General features: G+C 42.8%; 1 protein-coding gene across 1 annotated transcript in view; it reads left to right on the top strand.

The window, feature by feature from the left end:
* Arid4a (AT-rich interaction domain 4A) overlaps positions 1-18,326 on the top strand; it is a 69,297-nt gene extending 50,971 nt beyond the window's left edge. The window contains exons 18-24 of the mRNA XM_038336063.1: positions 782-866; positions 1,521-1,647; positions 5,095-6,225; positions 6,406-6,510; positions 11,114-11,320; positions 12,141-12,287; positions 16,622-18,326. Coding sequence (XP_038191991.1) covers positions 782-866; positions 1,521-1,647; positions 5,095-6,225; positions 6,406-6,510; positions 11,114-11,320; positions 12,141-12,287; positions 16,622-16,725 — 1,906 coding nt within the window. The 3' untranslated portion in view covers positions 16,726-18,326. The remainder of the gene's footprint in view (positions 1-781; positions 867-1,520; positions 1,648-5,094; positions 6,226-6,405; positions 6,511-11,113; positions 11,321-12,140; positions 12,288-16,621) is intronic.
* Positions 18,327-18,875: the final 549 nt, after the last annotated feature.

Genomic DNA, 18,875 nt, shown 5'->3' with positions numbered 1-18,875 from the left:
AGTCTTGATAGTGACACATTTCATAATAAAGTTTTACTAGGAAGAATAGATGCTTGAGTGCTGGGGAGGACACGAAAGGGGATTTGATATGATTAAGAGCTGATTAATTGCAAATTGACATCTTTATGTTATCCACAGGAAGGATTCTAGTACAAAATCTGCTTATGAGTTCAGATTGTGAGAGTTCTGGAAACAAAGAATTTCAAATAGTATAGTATAGTATAGAATAGTGTAGTGTAGTATAGTATAAATAGATTCAGACCTCTGAATCTCTTAGCCCTGAGAAACCCTTCTTTAGTCATTCTCCCTCCCTCCCTCCTTCCCTTTCTCCCTCCCTCCCTCCCTCCCTTTCTCCCTCCCTCCCTCCTTTCCTCCCTCGCTCAGACATCCCTCCCTTTCTTTCTTTGGTTTTTGTGTTTTGGAGACAGGATTTCTCTGTGTAGCCCTGGCTGTCCTGGAACTCACTTTGTAGGCCAGGCTAGTCTTAACTTGCAGAGATCTGCCTGCCTCTGCCTCCCTGAGTGCTGGGATTACAGATGTGTACGCCACCAAGGCTTTGTTTTTATCTTCTCTTCTACCATTACTGGCTCTATCACTAGGGGCTGTACTGAGTACATAGGACAGCTGCTAGCATCCTTACCAATAAGTAGTTCCTTTGCTCTTTACACTTCTGCCAACACTAGGAACAGGCTTTTTATCTGACTGCTGGAGCATGTGGGGCGTGTGTGTGACTATATTTCAAATAGGATATCATTGTGAAAGCTGAACTTTTTTTTTTAAGGTATGATGAATGGGTCAAGGCCGACAGGATAATCTGGCCCGTGGACAAAGGTGGACCAAAGAAAAAACAAAAGAAGAAAGTTAAGGTATGTTCATACATTTGTGTCACTTATGATAGGTACAGGAATTATTCAAGTTGTGTCTTTTCTGGTTTTGAGTAGTTTTAGATTCATAGCAAAAATGAAAAGGTCCAGGATTTCTTATGTGTTCTTTGCCCTGCGTGGGTATGGTCTTCTGTACTGTCAGCCCCCACCCTCACCAGAGGGGTCCATTTGTATTGCATCAGGGTGGTGTGTGCATCTGAGGTGTGACACAGCTCTGGGTCTTTGCGCCTGCAGTAGGTTTAGACAGATGTGAGATGCTGTTACCATCATTAGAACTCCACACAGGCCCCAGTCACACTGGAGATGCACTGTTCTCCTCTTACCTCCACCTCCACCACATCAAAGCTATCTGCCCGCCCACAGTATCCTTGCACACCCCTTCCGTCCATAGTTCCTGCTTTGGAGATCTGCCTAGTGCCTTTCATTTCCTCAGCAGGAAATGTAGAACCAGGGGGAGTGGTTATTGTCATATGAATGGGTTAGAAAACTGTTCTGGATTTCTCTAGATAAGCACATTAGGACTTGACATTTAAATTAACTGATCTTTTATTTTGGTGTTAATTGTTTTTCTTGGAGAAATAGAACGTTCACTTTTAAAAGGCTTTGGCTCTTCTCATGCATTTTGTTGTTACCCAGAATAAAGAGGATGGTGAAAAGGACGAAAAGAGGGATGAAGAGAGGCAGAAGTCAAAACGGGGGAGACCTCCTTTAAAATCCACGCCCTACAGTTTATCTAAGGCGGCCAACAGCGAAGGGAAATCAGGTACCATAACGCCCATGGCAGATGACAGGCAGCTCATCTCACCCAGTGAAATGAGGGACTTGATTTGAGGATTGTTGACTTTTTTTTTTTCAGTCACCTTCCTTCCTTCTTTCCTTCCTTCCTTCCTTCCTTCCTTTTATGGATTGTTGACTTTTAAGACATTATATGTACATATTCATCACTTATCAGTGGGGATCTCATCATTGTATGAATGTCACAGAGGGTGCTTACCAACCTAAGGGCTGAAGTGCTCCTAGATGACAGAGCTTGTAATAGAACCACAAATATATGCAGCCATCATTGACCAAAATGTAGCTGTGTTGCCCATGACTAATAAAATGGTCATAGCAGGTTATCTCGATTTTTAACCTAACGTGATTAAACTACAGGATTTAATTGGCAGCTAATACTTATTTTGGTGTATATTTTGATTTAAACTCTAGTGATATTAATCAAGATACCCATCTGTCATAAGGATTTTAGAGAAAACTAGTTTAGTCGTGGGGAAGTTAACCCATGAATCTCAGTGCCTGATATGCTCTGCGTCAAACCTGTCTACGTGCACCAGTGTCTGCTGTCAGTGCGGCACCTGGTCGTGTTCACAGAGCTTGTTGAGAGCAGAAACTAGTGGCTGTAAGAGTCCCTTGTGGAAAGCAGAGATGACCCTAACCTTAACCCTAGTAACCGTGCCTTTTATTTCCCCCCACTTTTCTGGCCTTATTTTTTCTACGCAATCTAAGAGATTTTAAATGGCGATATTATAAAATTACCCTCATTAGAGCTCTGTAAAGGTCAGGTTTACCATTAGCTGCAGTGTGCCACCTGCTGGCTGTTAGCATTATATGCAAACACAAGGTTTCTGGGAGGCGTGAGCTTCCATTTCTCAGTAGGTGTTCCCTTAGGGCCTACATAACCAATGTCAGCATCACTGAACTGCAGAACTGAAGAATGTTTGGACATGAGAAAGTGAAATTCTACATCCTACTTTTATTTAAACCCCAAAAGATTTATATACTTTTTTTTTTCATAATCATTCACGGGTGTGGAAGATGGCTCTGTAATTAAGATTACTTGCTGCTCTTGCAGAAAACTGGGGTTCAGTTCTCAGCACCCAAGTGGCATTCATAAAGTCTAAAGCTCCAGCTCCCGGGTATCTGACACCCTCTTTTGGCCTCCACAGGCACCAGGCATGAACATACTACATACATGCAAACACTCTTATTCATAAAATAAAAATAAATCCTAAGACAAGAAAAAACAACAAGCAGAAAAATATAAAACTTTGTCAAGTATAGTGGTGCACACTTTTAATCCTGGTACTCGGGAGGCAGAGGCAGGTGGATCTCTGTGAGTTCGAGGCCAGCCTGGTCTCTTCTGCCAAGGCAGGCCAGGGCTACACTCTGAGAACTTTGTCTTTACAAAAATAAACACATTCAGTGTTTATCTTTTAAAAATTATTTAGGGAAGGTATAAGTGTTGTAAGTGAAAAAATTTTTACATTATATAGTCATATAATCTTAGAATGCTACCTTATCATTTGAAAAATTCTCTGACATGAAGTAAATAATCTGTCTTGCAAGCTGGTGACTTGCTTGTGCTTTCTCTTGTGTTAATAAGAACATCTGAAGGCTGGAGAGTTCACATTGCCCATTGTAAACATCCCTTCTTTGCAGAACAGTTTTAGGTGGAATGTTGTGCTCCCTTCCTAGAGTACAGAGTGGTAAACCTTTGTAGTAATTCAGGTCAAGTCACTTGACATATTAACCTGAATCTTTTTGTTGTTGTTGCTGTGGTTTTTTGTGGTTGGTTGGTTGGTTTTTGAGACAGGATTTCTCTGTGTAGCCCTGGCTGTCCTGGAAGTCATTCTGCATACCAGGCTGACCTCAAACTCACAGAGATCCACCTGCCTCTGCCTCCTGAGTGCTGGGATTAAAGGTGTGCATCACCACTGTCCAGCCTAACATTGCATCTTAATAAAGTTCATGCTTTTTCTTGTTTTTTCTTTCTTCTTCTTCTTCCTCCCTCCCTCCCTCCCTCCCTCCCTCTCCCTCTCTCCCTCCCTCCCTCCCTTCCTCCCTCCCTCCCTCCCTCCCTCCCTCCCCCCCCCTCTCGTTCTTTTTGTTGCTGTTGTTTTGAGACGGGGATTTCTCTGTGTAGCTCTGGCTCTCCTGGAACTCATGCTTTAGATCAGGTTGGCCTCAGGGATCTGTGTATCTTTGCCTCCAGAGTGGGGATTAAAGGCATGTGCCACCACACCTAGCTCTTTGCATTTTCTAGGTGGTACGGTAGCCTAAGTGTGATGCTACTGAAGACAGCTCTTCATCAGAACTGACATGGTAACATGCTATGCATTATGTTTTTACAAATTTTGTTCTTAATTGTTTGTATGTATACACATGCATACGTGTTTCTGGAGGAAGGAGTACACACACACACACACACACATATTCAGAGCCCAGTGTGGACAATCTGGAGCAGTGTTCCTTAGGAACTGTTAACTTCTATTTCTGTTTCATCGTATTTGTGTGTTTATTTTGGGGAGACGAGTATATGCCACTGTGCACATTTGGAGGTCAGAATTGGTTCTCTTCTGCCACCATGTAGTCCTCAGGATTGAACTCAGATCATCAGTCTTGGTGACAATCATTTTTACCCTCAGAGCCATCTTTCTAGCCCTGGCGTTGTTTTGAGACATGGTCTTTCATTGCCCTGGTGCTCATTGAGCTGTGTTCTCAGACCAGCAAGAGATTCCTAATCATCTTCCTGTCTCTGCCACCCAAACCTGGAATTACAAATGAGAGCCATGTTCAGCTTTTTTTCATGGATTTGGGGTTTGAACTTAGGTATTTATGCTCAAACAGTACATTTTATCATCTGAGCTGGCTTCCCAGAGAGAGAGGGAGGGAGGAAGGAAGGAAAGAAGAAGAAGAAGAAAGAAAAAACAAGAAAAAGCATGAACTTTATTAAGATGCAATGTTAGGCTGGACAGTGGTGATGCACACCTTTAATCCCAGCACTCAGGAGGCAGAGGCAGGTGGATCTCTGTGAGTTTGAGGTCAGCCTGGTATAAATAAACTTTTTTGTTTATTTGCTTGTTTTTTACTTTTTCATTCATTCGTTTATTTATTTATTTATTTATTTATTTGGAGGCAGGGTTTTCCCCTTTATCTCTGGCTGTCCAGGAACTTGCTCTGTAGACCATGCTGGCCCAGAAATCTGCCTACCTCTGTCTCCTGAGCACTGGGATTAATGCATGCACCATCATGCCCTCTGTCGTCCCATTTTAAGTTTTGTCATTCCCCTTATATTTTAACACAAATGCTCTTATTTTATAGAAGACATTTCTATGGAGATTCAGAAGTATATAAAGGATCCTGTTTAGTAGGATTTTAGTTATTACATTGGTATTTAATTTAACCATCTGTGTAATGTACTGTCTCCTTACAGACTCTTGTTCATCTGATAGTGAAACAGAAGACCCTTTGGAGAAGAGCTTGATAAGTGAAGAACTTTCTCCTGATATTAAAGATGAATTAGAAAAAAGTGAAAATTTGAATGATGATAAACTAGATGAAGAGAACCCAAAGATTATACATCTATTAAAAGAAAATGACAGGACTCAGATGCAGCCCTCAGAGACCCTGAAGGTGGAAGTCGAAGACAATGATCAAATAGTTCATATTTTTGGAAACAAAGTGGAACAAGTAGAAGAAGCTAAGAAACAGGTGGAAAAGTCCCCTAAAGGAAAGGGAAGGCGGAGTAAGACGAAAGACCTTTCTTTAGACATTGGAAAGCTCTCCTCGTTCAGCCAGGAAGAAGCAGGCCCCGAAGCTCGTGCAGACACTCCTGGCCTGGAGTTTTCTTCACTAGAATGTAAAAACTTCTCTTCTCCAGAAGATGAGGTTGACCAATATGAAAAAGAGAAAAAGTTGAAACGGAAAATACTGGGACAACCCTCGCCAGAGAAAAAAGTAAGGCTTGAGAACGGAATGGAAGCCGCAGCCAGCCTATCCCAAGACAGAGCCAGTGATGGCGCTGGAACTGAGGGCCGGAGAGGCTTGCATTTCGAGCAGCACTTTGAAACAGGAAGTGAAGGAATGCCATCACTGATAGCAGAGCCGGACCAGGGCACTCAGGAGCTGACCAGTGAGAAATCAGACAGCCCAGCTGAAGAACCTGTGCATGTGGCACTCAAGGAGGAGGAGGACGTGATGCCTCTGATTGGGCCCGAAACCCTGGTTTGCCATGAGGTGGACTTGGACGACTTGGATGAGAAGGAGAAGAGCAGCACTGAGGACGTGGTAGTGGAAAGCTCCGAGTCTCACGCTCTGGCGTCCGTCCCGCCTGCCCTGCCTCCTGTAGCACAGCATAACTTTTCAGTGGCTTCCCCTCTCGCTCTCAGTCAGGACGAGTCCCGGAGCGTGAAGAGCGAGAGCGACGGAACCGTTGAGGTTGATAGTGTTGCCGGAGAGTCACAGGAAGGCCCCTGTGAGAGGGGGTCAGCAAACGGGTTTGAAGCCAGCGGTGCCCCTGGGACCTGTAGTTTAATTGTCCAAGAGAGAGAGAGCAGAGAGAAGGGTAAGGCTTTCGAGAGGGAAATTGCTTCTGTGTTAAAGCCAACAATTCAGGCTTTAGATGTGACAGTGGTTACTGTTGTCTTTTTAGAAATGGAGAACTGACGTGGACAAGTATGTAAAGGACCTGTCTGTCTCAACCTTCTGCTTTGGTTTTCAAGGTTTTTCTTTTCCTTTATTTCAGGTCAGAAGAGGCCAAGCGATGGAAATAGTGGGTTGATGGCAAAAAAGCAGAAGCGAACCCCAAAGCGAACAAGTGCTGCAGCCAAAAGCGAGAAGAACGGAGCAGGTTGGTGTTTGTCCAGCCGCAGAGGTGTGGCGTGACCATTCAAGGCAGTGCAGAAATTGAGCAGTGTGTTTATTATGTTCTGAAGATAACTTTTCCATTTTTATATGGGGTGTGTCTGTCTGTGTGCACACGTGTACATGCATACAAGCACATAGACGTGCCACCAAGTACATGTGGAGGCCAGAGGACAGCTTTGTGCGGCCAGTTCTCTCCTTCCATCTTTGGGGGTTTGGAGATCAAACTTAGATATTCAGGCTTGTATGACAGATTCTTCCCCACTTTGCCGTCTTACCAGCCATCCAATTTAATCAGAAAATATCTATTAGTTTTACTAATAGAACTGGGATAACTAAAATTATTATTTCATGGAAAGCAATTGAATATTAGAACAGCATTTCAGGATCTTGAAGAAAAGAAAAATAGCATCTGTTGTGGTATTAAAAATGTGCAAAATTTTATTTCTACTGATAATGTTTTCCTTTAGTCAAAAAAGCTTATTTATAAATAGTATAGAAATATTTATTTTATTTTATATATTATGAATGTTTTGACTACATGTATGTTAATGCACCATGCACCTGCCTAGTGCCTACAGAGTTCAGAAGAGGCACCAAATCCCCAGGAACTGAAGTAACAGATGGTTGTGAGTCACCATGTGGGTGTTGGAAATTGAGCCTGGGTCCTCTGCAAGAGCAGTAAGAGCTCTTAACCACCGAGCCATCGCCTCATCCTGAAAAGTTAATTCTTATCAAAAGATATAAAATAGTAAATCAGTATGAATGGATTAGATTATACGAAAAACAAACAGTGTATGAATAATGTTAAATAGTCAAAATAAGTATGGTTGATTTTTGACAAGTTCGTTGCTAGGCCATGCCTTAGGTAAAACAGCTTATATCCTAATCGAAGGACAGAGTTCATATAGGAACAGACAGACACCTCAAAGGACTTGAATCTGTCTTTCAGGTTTCTAGTAGTCAGGAGTGTCTTGCAGCTGCATGGTTCAGGACTAAGGAAAAGAGAATGATGGGAGAGAAGACTGGATTAGAAATTATAAAACGGGGCTACAGAGATGGCTCAGAGGTTAAGAGCACTGGCTGCTCTTCCAGAGGTCCTGAGTTCAGTGCCCAGCAACCACATGGTGGCTCACAACCATCTGTAATGAGATCTGGTGCTCTCTTCTGGCCCACAGGGATACATGCAGTCAGGATATTGTACATATAATAAATAAATAAATCTTTTAAAAATTATAAAGGGAATATGCATAATTTTATAGCTTATAAAGCTGTAAGATACCACCTTAGTGTAATCGAAGTGAATACTCTCTCAGCTGGGCACAGTAGCATGTGATTTAATGTCATATTGGCATTTGGAAGGCTAAAGCAGGAAAATTGCAAGCTTAAGGCCAGCGTTGGCTACATAGCAATGGGATGGACCGCGCCCTTGAACTGTCCCGCTGCCTGTATCAGGGTGCCAGTCTTCTACCACAGCCACAGGGGTAGTAACTGAGACGATGGCTTTGGAGAATGGATCATAAAAGGCCCCACAGAGCCCTCTAACCCTGATAGGAAGGCACTGCCATAGTGTAAGGACATCAGCGTCTCAAGTCTGTGCAGTGAGGGGCTGTCGGCTTCTGCAGGTGGCCAGGAAAAAACCAACACTGTGCCAGTAGCCATGCCAGTGAGCCAGTCAAGATCTCAGAGACCAAAGCCCTGGCTAAAGTGCACCCTCCCAGGATTCCTGAGGTGGGCCAGCTAGTCAAGATGCTTCAAGATTTTGTTTCTCAGAAACCATGTGTGATACCAGATGTTTGTTGTTTCAAAGCAGTTGAGTTAGGTCTAGATAACTAATATGAAAAATCATTCTGATTGTAAGAAGTGTTTCATGCTAAAATATTTGGATGTGAAGAGGCAATTGGCCTCAAGTGGATTGAAAAAAATTCTGGTATTGTTTAATTTTTATAAATTTATAATTATTTCAGGTAAAATTTTAAAGATTTAAAAAAGGAAGTGGCTAACCAGGTTTCTCGGAAGGTAAATGTGCCAGCTGTACCACCAGCCTGGCACCCCAAGTTCAATCCGTAGAACCCATGGGAAAGCTAACAATGCTGGCTGCACATGTATGATCCCAGTTCTCCTGCTGTGAGCGGGAGGTGGAGACAGGACGGCTCTTGGGTGCAGAGACAAATGACACCTGAACATTGTCTTGTAACCTGGACAGCTATGCCATGGCACGTGCATGCCCACACTTAACACCTAAGTAAAGGGCATGATTGGCTTTTACTTTTGGAAGGAATCTTTGGATGGATCAAGGGATGGAATGAAAGATGAAGTCAGTAAAACTAATAGGATTCAGTGTGGTTAGTGTCTTCGAAGGACTTAGTTAACTTAGATATGGAACATAGACCTAGCAGCAGAGTGTTGGAAAGGTTTGGGGGCTGAGTTGTTGCTACCCAGGATTAGGAAGATAGACAGCATGTAGTGTCAGAAGAAAGTCTGTGTTCAGAAGTCTGTTTTCACAGGATGCTGTGGGAAAGTCATGAAAATGAGAAAGCACTGGAGAAAGCTGTCAGTCAAGTGCTTGCAGTGCAAGCAGAGATCTCACACTGATCCACAAGCTCCTGTAAAAGGCCAGGTGTGCTTCTGCACACTTTGATCCCAAGGCTGGGGAAAGTAGACAGGCGTTCACTTGCTAGTCAGCCTCGCCAAATCTGTGAGCCCCGGTTCCCAGTGGGAGATTGTTTCAGAAGACAAGGTGGACAGCTCCTGAGGAATAGTGCCCTATGTGCACATGCACACATCTCTCCACACATGTGAACACACACATATACAGAAAAGAAAAAGAAAACAAGAAAAAAACCCAAAAGTAGAATTACGAGGTGAAATCAACAGTATTGGGGTTGTATGGATTAGCTTACGGTGTTTTATTTGGTCCATATTGAGTTCCAGGCACAGTTAGAAGGAAAGGAAGTCAGAATGACAAGACATTTCTTTCTTTTGATTTTCGAGACAGGGTTTTTCTGTATGATTCAGGATGTCCTAGAACTCACTCTGTAGTCCAGGCTGGCCTCAAACTCAGAGATCTGCCTTCCTCTGCTACCCAAGTGCTGGGATTAAAGGTGTATTGTCCCTCCCACAGCTGACAAGACATTTCTTTTTCAAGAAATTTTATGGGAAAAGGTTCTCACCAAAGGGAGCTTACTCTCCTCCCCCTCCACTCCCCACCCCGACACGTAAGGGTGAGGCAGATCTAGACTTTAGAAACAGAATTCTCGCACAGTTACAGAACACGGGCATTTTACATAAGGGTCTTTATTTCAAGAGACCTGGTAGTTGAGCATTATAAAGCAAACTCTTCTTTTGAGGACGAGTAATAATCATATTGTAACCATTATAATTAAGACCCAATAAGGGGCCAGTGATGTGGCTCATTGGGTAAAGCATTTGCCATGCAATCCTGACATTGTGAGTCCTGTCCCAGGATGCAGAAGGGTGGGACTTCCGTATGTCCTCCACAACGCGTAGCCTGTCCTCCACATCCTCCACACAGCAATCAAACTCTTCCTTAAGGGTAGTAAGGACATACAGATAGGGCAGATGCAGGAGAGGAGACAGACTGGGAAACTGAGTGTGCAATCTTTAGCTTTTGAGAGTAAAGATAGGGTAGGGATAAAAGGTATATACCTTGAAAAAAACAGTAAAATAAAATTCCAGTTTGTTTTCATGGGAAAGTCAGTACAGTTCTTAGGATGAATTGGTGAGGAAGGACGCAGAGTTTTAAATTAATTCTCTCTTGTTAACACATGTATCAGAAATTGAGCATAGACCAGCATGCCTGTAATCATAGCACACAGGCAGATGAGGCAGGAGGATCTTGAGTTCCAAGATAGTCTGGACTAGATACTAATTTTTAGGCCAATCTGGGCTATCAAGACTATTTTTCAAAAATAAATGTTTTTATTTATGAGGTAATATTTAATAACATTTCTTATTTATTTTATATTTATTAATGATAAATAAATGTTACATATTTATGATTAAAGGCAGTAAGTGATAGCGCACACCTTTAATCCTTGCACTTGGGAGCAGAGGCAAGCAGAAATCTCTTTGAGGCCAGCCTGGTCTACAGAGTGAGTTCCAGGATAGCTAGGGCTACACAAAGAAACCCTGTCTTGAAAAACCAAAAAAAAGTTAAAGAAAAGAAAAATAAACATTGAACATGTTTATAAGATCTGTGTGTGTTCTTCATACACGGTTGGGTTGGTTCTCCTTTAGAGTATTTTTATGTTTTGTTTCCACACTCATGGAATTGCAGGATACTGTGTTGTAACTCTGTGCCGCAGGCCGACTTCTGAAGGTGATAGACCTTAGAGCCATAGCAGCGCCACACAGTGTGCATCTTACTGTGGCGCTTTCCAAAGGCTGACAGGCCTTTCGTCATCTTGCTTCTGTCGCTGAGGCCAAAGAGTATATTTTCCCCTTTCTCTGTTGTGATCCTTGATATATGTGCTCACCTGTGTGATACCCAGAAGTGTCACTGCTTCTTCCGCTGCATCTCTGTTTGGGGCTGTCCATCATGTGTAATTGGAGTGAACTTATTACAGGACAAAGCAGTGACAGCGAAGACCTCCCCACCATAGACAGTTCCAGCAAACGCACACCAGTCAAGCATCTCAACCTGTCTAAGCCGCAGAAGCTGGCCCGCTCCCCTGCAAGGATCTCGCCTCACATCAAAGATGGAGAGAAAGAGAAGCACAGAGAAAAGCACCCAAATTCATCCCCCCGGACATATAAGTGGAGCTTCCAACTCAGTAAGAACCTTCAGATAGCCTGAGTATACTGTGAAGTGTGACATTTCTTGACTGATGGAATGATGCTAGTAATCATTAACAAATTATGTAGCCATTGCAGATCAGTAATCATCACTTGTATGTAAATCTGCTTTTCTTCTCTTTAATTTGGATAATGCGAATTCAGTAAGTATGACAAAATCTTTAGTTAAGAAACAAAACACGTGCTGAGTGTGTGGTTCACCCCTGTAACCCAGCATTCATGAGATTGAAGCCGGAGGGGCATAAATTTGAGGGCAACTTGGGCTACACAGACTTTGTCCGAGGTCTCAGTTATGTAAGTCAGTGAGGTGGAAGTGTTGCCCGCCGAAGATGCTAATTACACTATAGGTCTACTGCCTTATTTTCATGTCTCCTAATGTTTTGTGATCATTGGAATGATAAATGTTTTTTTCCCTTAGATTTATTTATTTAATGTGCACTGGTGTTTTCCCTTTATGTATGTCTGTGTGAGGGTGTCATATCCCCTGGAACTGAAGTTACAGACAATTGTGAGCTGTCATGTGGGTGCTGGGAATTGAACCCAGCCAGGTCCTCTAGAAGAGCAGCCAGAGTTCTTAACCACTGAGCACTCTCTCTAGCTCCAAGAGTAATGCATGCTTAATATAGAATATAATGCTAAAGAACTCTTAGTCATAGATTTAATTTATTCGTATCTTCTGTAAAGAACTTATGATAGGTCATAGTACTAAAGCTTACTGATTTACAAGTCCAACTTTTTATAGAATTGCCTTTTTTTATAGAATTGCCATTTTAAAATTTAGATTATCTTTCCTTTTAGATGAATTGGATAATATGAACAGTACAGAGAGAATCTCTTTTCTCCAAGAAAAACTACAGGAAATCAGAAAATACTACATGTCTTTGAAGTCTGAAGTTGCAACCATAGACAGGAGGAGGAAAAGATTGAAAAAGAAAGACAGAGAAGGTAATGTTCTTTCTTTCTCCCCTCATTTCTGGAAGTACTCAGGTCATTTTGTAAGTTTATCTCTCAGTTCGTGTGCAGTACTTTTAGGGATAGCATTGTCTCCTGATGCGGGAAGCGGGTGTATCTGCAGCCGAGTTAACCAGAACGACACTCTTGAAAGACCTATGAACTATTTTAAACAATCTGTGATTTACTAACCATGTTGGGTTTTCCCGGAGGGCATACTCTGCTCAACAAATACTAACTTTTGTTATTAGGCCTTAGGTATTGTTGGCATTACCTGTTTGAAGCTGTAACTCATTCATAAACAGCTACATGGCAGTTGAATGGTGCTCAGCAGTGCTACTGAGCATGGGCTGCTCTGCAGGGGATGCAGAGGCAAGACGAAGTAGACACAGACTTTGATCTCTAGTGTCTTGACATCGCTGGACCGTGTGTGCCCTGAGGAACATTGGCAGTCTGGCAGTTAGGTTACTTTAAATAATCTTAAGGAGTGTGATATCTGTGCCAGACCTTAAGAATGCCAGCTAGTCAAACATTGGACATGGTGTGGAGCCAAACTCTGCCAAGATATCAGTAAAGGAAATTAAGGTTGTGCCCTAACTTATTAGTATTCAGATCAGAACAAGGGGAAGTGATCACTCATTATTACGATTCTAGGGAGAAATAGCATCCAAGATGATAATGCCAACTGCTAGAGAAAATAGGAAGGGGGATTTATGTGTTGTTTGTGGCAGAACAAAATAGTGATAGCTCTTGTATTAATTACTTTCACATTGCTGTCACCAAAAGAATATAAGAAGGAGTCAGGATTTACCCACAGTGATCTTTTTTCTCCAATGGTTCTGCCTCCAACTTTTCACCTAAGAAACCTATTGATGAGGTCAGAGTGGTCCTAATAGGATTGTTTCTGAAAACCCTTCATGCACACGTACCCATAAGAGTTCTTTACTAATAATCACCCTGGCATTTCTTGATGTAATCAAGTTGACCATTGAGACTAATGGTCAAAAGTCTCCGTGTCAGCTTATACGCAACCACATCCCTTTAAGCACAACACTCCACCTGTTTCTCAAGAGGCTCATCTTCTTTTCTAGTTCAAGGTGTACTCGGTCCCTTTCCATTAAGTTCCATAGACCCAGCCACTTCAGTATTCAGAAGTCTAAGACCATAGAACCTACCAAGACTCAAAAACATCTCTGCGCCCTTGCAAAAATTTAAAAAAAAAAAGAGGAACACAGTGTCCATACTTCCAACATATATGGCATAAATATTCCTATTCCAGAAGGGAGGAGTGGGGACAGAGAGACTAATGATGGAGCCAAGCAAGAGCCACACTGGATCCTGTGGTCCCATGTCTAGCATCGGGGCACATGGTATCCTGTTTGATCTCCAAAGGGCTTGGGCAGCTCCACTTCTGTGAACTTTGGCTTCTCTCTTGGGCTGGAGGGTGATACCTGCAGAAACTCAAGTAACACAGTACACTGTGGTATTTCTGGGCATAGACATCAGATCCTTAAGCCTGTTGCCAAGGAGAGCAGTATGGAGCTGTTCTTTAGTGTTTCGGACATGGAAAATAACTTGTGTTCATAAATAAAGGATGCATGAAAAATAGTTTCATATTGCTTAAAAAAAGCCCCATATCCAGAAGAAAAAGAAAAAGGAACAGTTACCACAGCAGACAAGAAATAGCAGCAGCTCGGTGTATACCTATGATCCTAGCAGTCTGGATGGAGGCAGGAGAATGGTGAGTTTGAGGCCAGTCTGAGCTGCAGAGTAAGAAAAGCAAACAAAACCCTCAAACCACAAAAACAAATGCCAACATTTTATCTTTAGAAGCTAGGTGTGTTTGTGTGTTTGTGCTTGTGGGTGTGTGTGTACCCGAAATCTCAGCCTTCAGAAGACAGAGTCAGGATTTCAACCAAGTTCAAGGTCAGCTTGGACTACATAGCAAGATCCTGTCTTAAAAAAAACTAAGACACAAACAAACCCGTATCTGTAGGACACCAAGCGGCTGCTGGACCACTGTACCAGTGATAAAACGGCGCCAAAGAGCACACTCACTTGCTCTTGCAATTAAAGAAACAAGCAAGCAAGTCCGCTGACATTTTTTAACTGCAGAAAAGCTCTCAAGTTAAGGTCGGGGGTGAGGCTGAACTGCCAGACTGTTTGGAAATGAAGTAAGAAATTAGATCATTATATCTACCCTTTAAAGACAGGTTTACCTTTCCCCATCTCTGACTGAAAGAGGAACTGAATGGAATTGTTTTGAAGACTCAGGGGCACCAGCTACAACTAATGGTGATAGATAGAGAAGGGTTAGATCAGAGTTGAATACCAGATGGGGAATCTCCCTGTCTTCTTCCACCCTCCCACTTCTTGAGAAACTTAACCTGCTCCTTCCTGGGAGGAGATGGGGGTTCTTCTGAAGAGTCTGACTATGCCTAGACAAGTGGTCTGCCCTAGAAACCAGCATTTGGATGCTTCCGATCCTAAAAGCAAGACCCTTGCAAGTCACATGTGTTTTGTCCACATTGAAAAATGCAAAGCTCAGACATGGCTTCTAGCTAACTTATTTTAGCTTTTCCTACATCTGGAATCCACATGACCAGATATTTGAAGAAAATGTTTGTGTAAAGATAGGCCGAAATAGGAGGGGGAATAACCCACAAAACTGTTCATTTCTAAAAAGTACAAATATACTAAGAATGTAAAGCTGATCAAACCTGTGGTTGTAATCCTAGCACTTGGGAGGTGGAAGCAGGAGGATCAAAAGTTCAAGGCCAACCTGGGCTAGGTAGCTAGTTCAAGACTAGCTTGGGTTAAGTAAGACCCTATGTCCAAGAAAAGGAAAAATTTTTAGAGATAAAGAAGGATTTATGAAAGTATGACGGGGATTTAAAAAATAGTAAAAAAAGGACATGTGTTGTGCTGGCGGAAAAAATCCCATCAGAAAGCAAGAAAGATATGGTGGACACCTGCAATGTCAGCACTTGGGGTGGGAAGGCAGGGAGCTCCACTAGGCAAGCCTGAGCTGCAAGAGGCGCCCTTCCTCAAAGAGGTGGAAGGGGACAGCCTGAGCTACGTTGTCTCAAAGAAATGGGTTGGTGGGCAGAAAGGAAGGTCAGTGGAGTAATGAGGGGAGAGAAGAATAAATAACAGAACAGAACTGGTGAGGAGCCCTGATAGGATTTCTAGAAGGAACACTGAAGAATATGGGGGAAACTCCTCAGAGAATGCTGGGAATACTCCCAGAGGTGATGGGAGGCTAATGGTGTTAGCAGACCATTAACACGCCTTTAAGTCAGACCATGAACGTAGCACTCCATAGGCTAGAAGTGGGTTCTTAGAGACTTTGGTTCTCACTAGGAGATGAGGTTGGCTTGCTGAGGCAGGGTCTCTCTCTGGCCCAGGCCAGCCACTATGCATGGTGATTTTCTCTCTCATCCTACCCAAGTGCTGGGATTTCAGGTCCAATTTCAGTTGCTAAAAGCTTACCATGTAAGAGATACACACAAAAGAGGTGGTGGACAGCATCCTGTCTCTCAGGCCAGAAACCAGACAGAGAGAACATGGGCTCCTACAGACAAAGGGTCCTCGCATGGCCCTAGGGATGCTGTAGAGTAAGAACAGAAAAGTCATTGCATACAGCCGAACAAGGATGTGGTTATTACAGATGATGGGGGATGCAGGGCTTATGCATGTATTCAGCTGGATCAAAGAGATCATAGCTCATCGCAGAGGGAGCAGTCTGTAGGGAAGCAGTGGAAAGGCCGTAAGCATCCAGTGGGCAAAGGCTGTGGGGACACTTTCTTCACTGTCAGCCCCTGAGGAAGGCTATGCCATTTCTTTGAGCATCACCCTGTCGGGGAACCTTGGCTATTTTCCCATGGATTTGAGACCATGGTCCTTGTCGTGGCTGTCCCCAACAACACAGACACTCAGGACTTCGCATTCTCAGGTCCTCCTCCATTCCCCACAGGGAAATAGAGCAAGGCCGTGGGGTGCCCAGTACAGAGTGTGTTTGATCAGGCTAGAACAGGGATAAGTAGAACAGCTGGCTCCAGGGGGTGTCTAAATAAACCACCCATGCTCACACACCTGATGAGGTCCAGCCGGGTGTAGTAGGGCACGTCTGGAATCCCAGCTCTTGGGAGGTAGAAGTGAGAGAACCAGAATGTTCTCCTTGGCTACATATCGACTTTGAACCAGGCTGGTCTGTGTGAGATAGTCTCAAACAAACCAAACAACAGAATTTTATTTCTAATTTAGTTTCTATCTTAGGAATCTTTACATGATCATTCCTTGATCTAACCGGTGTGTTGACCCCACAGTGTCCCATGCAGGAGCGTCCATGTCATCTGCTTCGTCAGACACGGGAATGAGTCCCTCTTCATCATCTCCCCCGCAGAACGTCCTTGCTGTCGAGTGCAGGTGATGAAAGCCCCACCTTCCAGCAGTTTGCTGCCATGGACTTAGTTACAAACTCTGAACTACAGCCACAGAAAGCACTCAGCTGGCGAAGGATCTCCTGTATATTTTTCCAGGATTGTCTATATCCTCCTCTCTTCTTTTTTATTGTTGCAAAAAATAAGCTTATTAATAATTGAAGGTTAGGTGACCTGCCATATTGGTCATAATTTTTCCTCTGTATTTTCTTTTTCTTTCTTTTTTTTTTTTTTGTGATAGAGAAAAAAGGGCACTTAGCAAATTTGAATTTGTATAATAAAGCTTTCAGGTGTTCTAGAAATCCTAGACAAGTGAGTGCACGTGATAACATCAGACCACTACCTGGCTGGACAGTGCCTGCTGCACTTTCAGTGTGTGAACATGAACACTTGGTGAGTAGGGGGGTGTTTTGTGTTTTTTATTATTATTGTTGATTTTTTTTAATTTCATTTTTTTTTTTTTGTGGAAGCACTTGCTATGTAGAACTGCCAAAGCATATGTTCAGCAGTGTGCCCCAGTTTAAAGTGTATATGGGACAAAATAAGTTGTGAAAGGAAGTATAGTTGACTGAAAACTGCAGTTGTAATAAGTCTTCCACTCTTTATAGGACTTTTGAGCACACAATTATGCAAATATTTTAATGTTTATTAATGTTTACAGTGGAATTGTGAATAAGTTTTCAGTGGACTATCTTATCCCTTGACAAAAATATTTTGTCTTTTTTCTATGTAATTTCAGAGTTTTTATTTTGTTACAAAAATACAAAAATGAAATATATAACAACAATGAAGTTATTTAACAAGATTTCTAAAGCTGAAAATTTTGTGTAAAATAAGGTATTATCTTGCAACTTGTTAAATATATTTATTCAGACATTGGATGGTTGTATTTTTATGTATTTTTTAAAATATTAATAAAATTGAAAAAAAGGAAATTCTAGGTTAATTCACTCTTTGAATGGCAATAGTTGTCAGCTGTCCCTTTTGCAGGAGGTCGTATCTGCAGCCACGTGCGCTGCAGGGAGTCCGTGTCAGCCCTTCCAGCAGACAGCTGTCCGCGGGCACCTGGACCGTCAGCGTGTCCTGTGCGGAGACTGGGCAGTCGCAGTGTCCGCGCTGTCTGGAGGCCCAGGGTCTCGGTGCCCTCAAGATGCTTTGTCACAGCGTTTTGTTTGCTAAGCTGCCGAATAAGCTGACGCCTCCCACAGGCGAGCCACTGTGTGCGCCCTGTCTGCGGCGTATTCCACAGGCCGGCGCATGCATAAATAATTCTTCCAGAATCATGTATTTAAAGCAGTTTTGCATATACATTATGTAAAAGAGGTGATTTTTTTAAAAACAATTTTTAAACTCATGTTTGTACATTAAAAGGGGTTGTTTTGGGAGCCGCCTTTTCTGTGGTTCGTGTGCTGTAGCGTGTGGCCCGGGTGCTCCAGACCGTGGCAGACGGGGACAACACACTTGCGTCGGCAGAGCACAGCCTCACTGAAATCATTGTTTGTCTGCTCATCTGCCACATTGTGAACTTGTTATTCAGATTTCTTCCACTTTCTCAGAGAATTAAAACACAAAAGCACTCTTGTAATGTGAACTTTCCTGTCTTTTCTTTGCAAAGCAGAAGTATTTCAATGTAAAATAAAAACGGAGCCCAGTGGGCGTTTCTTAAACATAGGCTTTACAGTTTTAGTTTTCTGTTAACTGATTTTTTGCTAAATGCCAGTAACTTATAGTTGGAAAGTTAGTCTATGCACCTAAACATTTCAGTACATTCTTCAATGTTTTGTTTTGGTTTTTGGTTTTTCAAGACAGAGTTTCCCTGGAGCTTTGGAGCCTGTCCTGGAATTAGCTCTTTTAGACCCAGCTGGTCTCACACTCACAGAGATCCGCCTGCCTCTGCCTCGCCTCCAAGTGCTGGGATTAAAGGCGTGCGCCACCACCCAGCACAGTCTTCAATTTTTAAAATGCTTCTTGTACTTATAAAAATGAAAGCCGGGAGGTGGTGACACACGCCTTTAATCCCAGCACTCGGGAGTCAGCGGCAGGTGAATCCCTGTGAGTTCGAGGCCAGCCTGGTCTACAAAAGCTAGTTCCAGGACAGCTAGGACTGTTACACAGGAAAACCCTGTCTCCAAAAAAAAAA

The sequence above is a fragment of the Arvicola amphibius genome, chromosome 7 (assembly GCF_903992535.2).
Source record: "Arvicola amphibius chromosome 7, mArvAmp1.2, whole genome shotgun sequence".
Lineage (NCBI taxonomy): Eukaryota > Metazoa > Chordata > Mammalia > Rodentia > Cricetidae > Arvicola > Arvicola amphibius.
The sequence above is the reverse complement of the archived record's forward strand: the minus strand, read 5'-3'. Positions and strand labels throughout refer to the sequence as shown.